The sequence below is a fragment of the Balearica regulorum genome, chromosome 29, assembly GCF_011004875.1.
Source record: "Balearica regulorum gibbericeps isolate bBalReg1 chromosome 29, bBalReg1.pri, whole genome shotgun sequence".
NCBI lineage: Eukaryota > Metazoa > Chordata > Aves > Gruiformes > Gruidae > Balearica > Balearica regulorum.
Genome location: NC_046212.1, coordinates 1,364,204 through 1,373,069, shown reverse-complemented (window position 1 = coordinate 1,373,069; position 8,866 = coordinate 1,364,204). Strand labels below are relative to the sequence as shown.

General features: G+C 62.4%; 1 protein-coding gene across 1 annotated transcript in view; it reads right to left on the bottom strand.

Moving 5' to 3' along the window:
• Nucleotides 1–1,054: 1,054 nt before the first annotated feature.
• LRP1 (LDL receptor related protein 1) overlaps nucleotides 1,055–8,866 on the bottom strand; it is an 89,441-nt gene continuing 81,629 nt past the window's right edge. Inside the window, exons 73-90 of the mRNA XM_075737689.1 lie at nucleotides 8,417–8,539; nucleotides 8,001–8,144; nucleotides 7,768–7,902; nucleotides 7,374–7,493; nucleotides 6,830–7,101; nucleotides 6,560–6,738; nucleotides 6,172–6,278; nucleotides 5,830–5,946; nucleotides 5,274–5,450; nucleotides 4,839–4,979; nucleotides 4,586–4,759; nucleotides 4,332–4,493; nucleotides 3,883–4,057; nucleotides 3,407–3,511; nucleotides 3,155–3,219; nucleotides 2,810–2,897; nucleotides 2,496–2,640; nucleotides 1,055–2,147 (exon numbers count right to left, since the gene is read on the bottom strand). Coding sequence (XP_075593804.1) covers nucleotides 2,007–2,147; nucleotides 2,496–2,640; nucleotides 2,810–2,897; nucleotides 3,155–3,219; nucleotides 3,407–3,511; nucleotides 3,883–4,057; nucleotides 4,332–4,493; nucleotides 4,586–4,759; nucleotides 4,839–4,979; nucleotides 5,274–5,450; nucleotides 5,830–5,946; nucleotides 6,172–6,278; nucleotides 6,560–6,738; nucleotides 6,830–7,101; nucleotides 7,374–7,493; nucleotides 7,768–7,902; nucleotides 8,001–8,144; nucleotides 8,417–8,539 — 2,570 coding nt within the window. The 3' untranslated portion in view covers nucleotides 1,055–2,006. The remainder of the gene's footprint in view (nucleotides 2,148–2,495; nucleotides 2,641–2,809; nucleotides 2,898–3,154; nucleotides 3,220–3,406; nucleotides 3,512–3,882; nucleotides 4,058–4,331; nucleotides 4,494–4,585; nucleotides 4,760–4,838; nucleotides 4,980–5,273; nucleotides 5,451–5,829; nucleotides 5,947–6,171; nucleotides 6,279–6,559; nucleotides 6,739–6,829; nucleotides 7,102–7,373; nucleotides 7,494–7,767; nucleotides 7,903–8,000; nucleotides 8,145–8,416; nucleotides 8,540–8,866) is intronic.

Here is an 8,866-nt window from a genome sequence, read left to right as displayed (position 1 = left end):
CCAGCCAAGGCAGACGTGAGCCCCTGGCTGTCTGGCCCTGCCCTCAGGCCCCCGCCACCATCCAAGGGGTGCAGGTGGTCCCTCCCAGGCCCCCCATCCTCAGCACCCTCAGCATCCCTGCTGGTCACAGCCCAGCACCTGGTGCCCAAGGCTGCGCGGGGGCAGAGCGGCCAGGGTGAGGAGCAGCTGGGCAGGGGCACCCGAGTGGTCCCTAGGGAGGGGACAGACCGTGGGCAAGCAACCCCCAGCCACCCCCCCCCCCCGCCAGCCCCAGCCCTCGCTCAGCCGGTGCGCGGTCCCAGCACTCCCCTCCTTCCCCCACGAGACTGTGCGGGACGGGGCGCTGTGCCTGTGCCTCTGCGCGGGGGGCACACGAAGCGGTGTGTGCACACGAGGGGGCACACGAAGCGGTGTGTGCACACGGGGTGCGCGTGCAGCCCCCCCCGGCTCAGTTGTCGAGGGCGGCGGCGCCACCTGGTGGCGGCTTCCGGGAGCGCGCGCGCCGCCGGTGCCCGAGGCCGGTGCTCGGTGCTCCACGCCCGGTGCTCCACGCCCGGTGCCACGGGCTGTTTCTGCTCCCCGCAGCGCAAGGGAAGGAGTCGGTGTCCAGGCCGCAGCAGCTCGGGGCCCCGGGGTGCTCGGTGGGGTGCCCCGGGAGGTGCCGCCAGCAGCGGGGAGCAGTCGCACACACGTGTGTGCACACGCATCGCCCTGAGCGGCACATGCACCAGCACAGGCGCTGCACCCGAGAGCACCCAGGCAACACAACACCCTCATGCTCGCGCAAGCACACACAGCTCTCCCTTCCATCCACACTCCCTGCACGCAGCCAGGGCAACGTGATGGTGCGAGAGGCCCCGGTGGGATCCTCCCAGCTCACACCACCCATCTGTGACACCCCTCCTCACCACTCCCCAGGCCACCACTGGCACCACTGGGCTTTGAGGGCATCAGGGCTGCAGCACCTGGTGACCTGAGGCCTGGCTGTCACCAGTGCCTGGGCTCCGCCCCCCCCCCCCCAGCATATCCCTTCCCACCATCCAGGAGCCTGCTCTTCAGTTTTTAAAAATTTTATTTATAACAATATCTGTTTTGTTTAGTTGTAAAGTAATCCAGCAAAAATTATTAAAACATTTCCCCCCAATAAAAGGATGGGGTCGCCCCCCGCCCTCCCCCCACATGCGTTTATTTATTTCTACTATAAAAGCTAGGTCATTTCCACATTTTTGCCTTTTTTTTTTTTTCCTGTTAAAAAATGTGCATGTTGGAGAGTGGGCAAGGTGCAGGCGACAAGCTGGAGCAAGGGACCGTGGGGCTGGGGACCTTCTGCCCCACAATGGGGGTGGGGGCTTTTGTCCCTGTCCCCTGTAACAGTCCGGCAGAGCCGAGAATGGCAGGGAGGGAGGGAGGGGGGCAGTGGAGGAAAAGGTGGGGAGGGAGGGTAGCAGAGGCCAAGCTGCAGGAGAAAGGAGAACCTGGGGAGCAGCAGATTTGGGGGGGGGTGGGGGGGGAAGGAAACGGGGCCCCCATAGAGGGGAGCTGCAGGGGCTGGGCGGGGGGGGGGGGAGTAGAGCCGAGAGCTAGGGAGCATGTGGCCCCCACTCTGCCTCACTCCTGCCTGTGCCCCACATAGCAGTAACCCTGTGTCTCCTGTCATCCCCAGCTACAGCGGCCCCAGCGAGTTTGTCCTGGCGCACTGACTGTGGCACCGTCCCTGCTCTGAAACGCTGGCTTGTCCCGTGGGTGGGAGGGGGAGGGAGGGGGGGGCCCAATGTAAAGAGATTTAAAATAAACCAAAGCCGGAACTGGCAATGAGAGGCGCTGAGGCCTGGTACCGGGGAATATACAGGTAATAATACTGCTCACATAGAAAAGTAATAATCCTTCATTTGTACATTTATACAGTGGCTCTTGGCCCCCCCCCGGCCCCCGCCCGCCTCCTGCAATGGGTGTCTGTGCCAGGCCCGGGCGCTGCGCCCCAGTGGCCCTGCGCCCCTGTCCTGCCCCTATGCCAGGGGGTCCGCCAGGTCGTCGTCTGCACCCCGCGACAGCAGCTCCCGCTTCTCGTCTGTGCTAGCCAGCGAGTTGCGGCTGTTGTGGGCGCCCATGTACAGCGTGGCATAGACGGGGTTGGTGAAGTTGGTGGGCTGCAGAGAGGGGGGAGCAGGTGGGAGGGGGCATGGACACCTCTCTCCCCAGCAGAGCGGTCCCAGAGGGATCCCTTGCCCTGGGGTGCTTTGGCAAGAGCCTGCACCAGCCGTGACCTCGTCCCAGTACAGCACCGCTGACTGTGCCACCATCCCTCCGCCCCCGAAGCCTTTGTACCCCTCAGAGCCCCCCAGCCTCCTTTGCACACAGAGCAGCCCCAGGGAGCCATGACACTGCTGCAGCAACATGCCCCCTGCTTCAGCAGGCACCCACTCTGCATCCCCCACTTCGGGCTGGACGCTGCACAGCCAGTGGCCCCTCCAGGCCATGGCAGCTCCGCTCCTCACCTTGTCAGGGTCCAGGGCAAAGTCTGCATCCAGCAGCTCCCCCACGTCATCGTCAGGCTCCCCCTCATACATTTTGTAGGTGGGGTTCCCGATCTCCACATTCATGGCACCATTCGTCATCCGCTGGTGCTGGAAGCCCTTGGCACTAGGGAAGGTGAGCGACAGGGGGTCAGTGCCAGCAACAGGGGGTGCAGTAGATGGGGCCCCTGCCCCACCAGCAGTCCTGCTCGTTGTCCCGCAGAATCGAGGCTTTCAAGCCCTGCAAGGAGGGTTTCTGTAACACTCCCTCCTGGCCCCCAACAGCCCGGACTCACCCTTTAATCCTCCACTTGTACCAGACAAAAGCCACCACAGTGAGGAGGATGAGCAGCAGCAGGATGGGGATGACAATGGAGGCTGTTCCTGCGGGATGAGAGGTGCAGGTACAGTCAGAGCATGCACAGGGGCTGGTGACTGCATGCCCCAGGCAGCCTGGGCTCGCCCTGCCTGCAGGAAAGGACCTGCTCCCTCTGCACCGGAGAATGGGGTTCAGGAGTTGCAAGGGGGCACTGGGCACCCCTGGCTTCGCAGGCAAATATGCTGCCCAACCCCCACTCCCCCCACCCTGGTTTGTTGTTGGGCCTCACGGGGCCCCCGGGGCAGGACTGCCCCATACTTACGGTTGCTCTGCTGCTCACTGACGATGAAGTCCTCGCAGCGTGTCCCCGTCATCCCTGCCGGGCACCTGAGAGCGCAGGGAGAGCACTGGGGTTAGCAGGGGCAGGACAGCATGCGGGGAAGGAGAGGTGGGGCACAGACCTGGGGGTCAGGGAGGGCACACAGATTGGGGTCTGTCAGTCACATGCTCCCTGTGCTTGGAGGGGCAAGTAGCCCACCTGTAGCCCCCACCCCCACCCCCCAGCTCTGCTTACAGGCACTCGGGCAGCTGCGTCTTGTCGCTGATGGAGCAGGTCCCACCATGCAGGCAGTAATTGTCGCAGGTCAGGCAGCTGGGCGCTATCTTGCCGTCTGGGCAGCTGTAGGGCAAGAGGATCAGGCACACATGTACCCCCCACCTGCCCCATGGCCCCTCCCCCCCCACCCAGCACCAGGGTCTCCGCTTGCTGGAGGCTGTTAGCTCATCCCTCTGGCACGGCTTGTGGCTGTGCCACACTGATGGCTGCTGGGACAGCAGGATGGGCTTGGGGAACAGACATCTCCATCGCCTTCTCCTGGGGCCCTGAGCTCTCCCAGATTTCTTAGCTGTCCTGAATTACTGACCCAGCATCTATCAGCCATGGCCAATCCCCAATGGTCCGGCCACAGGGACACAGGATTTTTTTTTTTTGGGTCCTTGTGCCCATCATCCCCCTCTTCCTCCCTGGAGTTCCACATGCCCAGCACCTACATGCAGGAGACTTCTCCGCTCTGCTTGTTGATGCTGCACTTGCCCTCCTGGCACCGGGAGCACTTGTTGTCCTGGCACTGGGTGCCCTCAAACTGCGGAGGGCAGCGGCACTGCTTGGTGCCGCTGGCCGTCATCTGGCAGACGCCATCGTTCTCACAGTAGTCGAAGCACTGCCCTGCAGGGGATGGTGGGATCAGGGTCAGCAGCCCCACACTGGCCCCTCAGACCGCTGGTCCCCTCTGGAGGGCTGCTCGTGACCCTGGTCCACCACCGAGCACCACACCTCCCTCCAGAGAGCATCCTCCAAAAGAGGGAGACCTGGGAGTCCAACCTCTCAGGCACTGTCCCCACAGGTCCCCAAAATGCATCCCCCAGAAGAGAGGGACACAGCAGTCCAATCTCCCAGGCGCTGTCCCCAGTTACCCTTGACAGGAGCGGGCAGCACTCACGGTACTGGCAGCGGTCCCCGATGAAGGTGGGCAGGCAGCGGCAGTTGGGCTGGTTGCCCTGGTTGACGGTGCAGCTGCCGTTGTTCAGGCAGTAGTCAGTGCACACTTGCTGGTTGCACCGGGGCCCCGTGAAGCCAGTGGGGCAGCGGCAGGTCGGCATGCCTGAGAACAAGAGCCATTAGCGTGTTCCCCATCTGTCCGTCTGTCTGCCCAAGACCAGCCCCGACCTCCAGGCTCGCCCTCAGCAGCCTCACCCGATGGGGAGGCGGCACACGTGCCCCCGTTCTGGCAGTAGTCCCAGCACTGGTCGATCTGGCACTTCTCCCCATTGTAGCGCGGCTGGCAGCGGCACTTGGCCTGCTTGCGGGCATTGAGGAAGCAGCTGCCACCGTTCAGGCAGACCAGGTCACAGGTGTCGGTGGTGGGCACTGGGAGGGAGGGATGGAGGTCAGTGGGACCGCGCTGGGCGGGATCCCCCTCTTCCTCCTCCTCCTCTGGACCACCTACCAACAGGGGAGACAGTGGGCGAGGGAATGACCACACAGGTGCCGTTGTCCAGGCGCTTGCCATTGGGGCAGGTGCAGACAGGGCCGCTGGGGCTGAGCAGGCAGAGCCACTCGCATTTCTTGCGGTCGCAAGGGTTGGTCACTGCCAAGAGGACGATGTGGGGTGAGGTCAGCAGGGTGAGGATGGTGGGATGACCCACAGCCCTCCTGACAAATGACTATCCGCCAACAGCTTTAGGACATCCCCCACAGCCCTACAGCTGCCCAAGCTGACAGCTCGCCATTGCAGCTGGCCTCCCCCCAGTCCACCTCCCTCGCCACTAATGCTTCCCCCATCCAGATGTCCCCCACTTTGGACAGAGAAGCTGGGTGCTGAGTCCACTCTTGCTCCAAGCTCTGCTGGTAGCAGGGTGGGGGTCCCAGCCCTGGCACACACCCTCTGGTTGCTTGTACTGGTGGTAGAGCACGACGTCAGTGGCATGGTTGAGGCCAGATGTCAGGTTGGTGACAGCCTTGTGCCCAAACTTGTGGATCTTGAAGATGCGGTTGTTGATGTAGGTGACACCATAGATGTAGTCCTCGAAGATGTCGATGCTGAAAGGATGGCTCAGCCCTGGGGAAGCGAAGAGGGGACATGTGCAGGCAGAGGTGGCACGGCTGGCTGCTCACTGCCTTAGGCAGGGCTGAGTAAGGATTTTGTTTGGATTTGAGGCTAGGACCTCCCACCCTGTACGAGGGGGACGGTGTTGGGGGGACAGCAGTGCCAGCAGGCTCTGGTCCCGCTGTGAAGCATTTAACGAGGAAAACCCACCCTCACTGCCACCTGCTGAGCATCCCTGGCTCAGCCTTGGGCTCTGCCCTGCAGCACGGTCTAGGCCAGGGGCCCTGGGGAGTCTGCAGGTTGGGCTGTGCCGGGACCTCACCCCGGAGACATTACCCCCGGCACCTCCCTCTTCTCTCTGAGGCTCCGGTGGGTCTCGGGCACTGCTTACCCTTCTTGTTGTCGATGGCCACGACGGGGTCAGTGCCGTTGAGCCGGATGCTGCCGATCACGGAGAGCTTGGCGTCAGCCCAGTACAGCCGCTCGTTGTGGTAGTCCACGGCCAGGCCTGAGGGGACACACACCCTCCCCATGAGGTACAGGCCCCCAGCCCACCCTGAGCCCCTCCTGACCATGCGACCAGCAGAGCAGCCCCCCCTGCCACCCCTACACACTCCAGCCACGGAGCTCAGAACTCCCAGGCTGAGTCTCCCCAACACGAGCACATTGTACGTCTCTCCTGTCAAGGCTTTTGCCACCCCTCGTGCCCCTCCTGGCACCCGTCTTTGTTCACCTGTTGGCCACTGGATGTTGTCCTGCACCAGGGTCTCGCGCAGTGTCCCGTCCATAGCGGCCGTCTCAATCTTGGGGTGATTGCCCCAGTCTGACCAGTACATAGTCCTGCAAAGGACATGGGCAGGTCATTCCCTGCAAGGGAGCAAGGAAGGGAAGAGCAGGACAGCCTGATGCCCTGTCAGCAGAGAAACCCTCCCACGTTCTCCCCACGGTGTCCTAGAGTCACTGACATGACCCCGGTGCCAACTCCAAGGCACAGCAGCTCGAGCTGATACGGAGAGTGATGCTGGGGTACAGGGAGCTTCCACCTCGGACAGGCTTGTTGGTGAGAGGAGCTGGGATGAGGGCTGGGCATAAGAAAGGGAGAAAGGGCTCGAGTCTCTCACCCCCTAAGCGGGTCAACTACGATGGCGTGGGGCTCATCGATCATGCCCGAGATCAGCGTCTTGCGATTCTCGCCTTTCATCTGCGCCACCTCAATGACATCCCGCCCCGAGTCTGTCCAGTAGATGTTCCCAGCAACCCAGTCAATGGCAATTCCCCGTGGCATCTTCAGCCCCGAGATCTGTGAAGGGCAGAAAGGGGGCAGAGGTGAGGGCAGAGGACACCAGCAGCCTGGCCTTGGTGCCTCCCGCCATGCCCTTGACAGAGCTCACATTCAGGTGGGTGACACCGCCATCAATCTGGCGCCGGTTGCGGTTGGAGGCGGTGGAGGCAGCAGAAGAGGCAGGCAGCTCCCGGTACGAGATCCTGCCTGTGTGCCAGTTGGTCCAGTAGATCTTGTTGCCCTTGACGTAGATGTCCATGGCGTCAATGCGCACGTTCTCGTCGCCCTGGAAGGCTGGCTCGTAGGCAGAGTTGGGGTTGAAGGGGTACATGCTCCGGATCTTGTTGTCATCCGCGATGTAGAGGATTTGGTGCTCGGAGCCTGCAGAGGAGGAGTTGTTGGTGCGGGCTGGGCAGGGAACGGTGGTCAGCCCAGCTGCATGGTGGGGCAGGGCATGGGGTCACTAGGAGCCTGGCACCCCCTTGGGGCTTGCCCTGCCGGGGAAGGACAGACTGATGGCATGGGCAGTGCCAGAAGGAAGGGTAGGCAGAGGTGCGGGGGGAGGAGGAGGAGCAGGGAAGGAAGAGTGGCTGGGTCCCGCAGGGCGGCACAGGCACGTACAGAATCTGCGCGTGCCCCTGTTCCCTCCTGACCTTCTGCCTTGCACATGTTGTCCGTCTTCATGAAGTTCTTGGCGCAGCTGCAGACGTGGGAGCCCTTGGTGTTGTTGCAGAGCTGGGAGCAGGTCCCAAAGCGCAGGCACTCGTTGACATCTGGGCAGTGGGAGACGAGACTGAGTCAGGGAGGAGACCAGGAGGGTGCCCCCCCACACACAGCCAGGGCGGGCCAGCCCCTTGCTGGGGGCTGGTCTGTGCTACCCAGGGCTCAGAGACCCCGTCTCTCCCCATTCCCCATGTTTGTGCCCCAAGAACACCATTTATGATGTCCCAGCCACTCCACAGGCGTGAAGACACATCTTACTGGCAAAAACCAACCATAAACCCAACGGCCCAACCCCAACCCCTCTCCAGCAGCAGCAGGAAGTACCTTGGCAGGAATTCTTGTCTGGCACCTTCTGGAAGCCTCTGCGGCACGTGCAGTACGTGGTGGACTGCGACTGAATGCACTGCGCCTCGTCTCCACACATGGTGGTGTTGGTCATGCAGTCGTATGACTTGTGGTCTGGGGTGGGATGCACTGTCAGCACCTGCACCTTTGCGGCTTTCCAGTGTCCACCCTCACCCTCCCCCCCCCCCTTGACACCCCAACTCCCCACGCACCGTGGGAGCAGGACTTCTCATCAGAGCCATCTCCGCAGTCATCAAAGAAGTTGCAGCGGAGGTTGGCACTGATGCACTTCTTGTTCTCGCACAGGAACTCATTCTTGTCCTGGCTGCAGCTCTTGGGCTTGGCTGTGGGTGACTCTGCAGGAGCAGGGGCAGTGGCTGTGACACTCTGTGTTCCTGGGCACCCAGCCCTGCTGGAGCCACAGGGTGCAAACGGCACGGGAAGGGACCAGGCAGGGACCCAGGATGCCTGCATCCACCTCCCAGTTTTGGGAATAAGTAGTGGGCAAAGCAAACCCCAACACCTGGGCTAAACCCAGTGCTCTGCAAGGACCAGCCTGAGGGCAGCGGTGACCCACTGCCCCATCCACGCTGGGTGCAGAGCTGTGCCCATGGGCAGCCCCACTCACCGCAGTCTTTCTCATCCGTGTTGTCTCCACAGTTGTCAATGCCGTCGCACTGTCGACCGATCCACAGACATACCCGGTCGTTCTTGCAGCGGAACGGTCTGTTGGGGGGACACTGGAATTTCACTGCACCAGCAAACAGAAACAAACGGTGACGGTGAAAGGAGACGCCATAGCCAGGCTGTCACACTTGTCACAAGCCGCTGCTCAGCCTATGCCCGCTCTCCAGGGAGGCCTGTCCCACGAGGGCGAACGGGCTCCGGAGACTAAAGCAAAGAGACTGAAGCAAAGACAATTGCCCAGTTGCTGGCCCAGCTGCAGGAGGGTCAGCCCTCTTCTCACCCAGCCCCCTGCCCTCTCAGCCCCCATTCCCCACTGCCAGCCCCATCCAGAGGGGATGTGTGGAGCTGCCAGAAGTACCCACAGCCCCCCCTAGTACCCATAGCAGTGTCT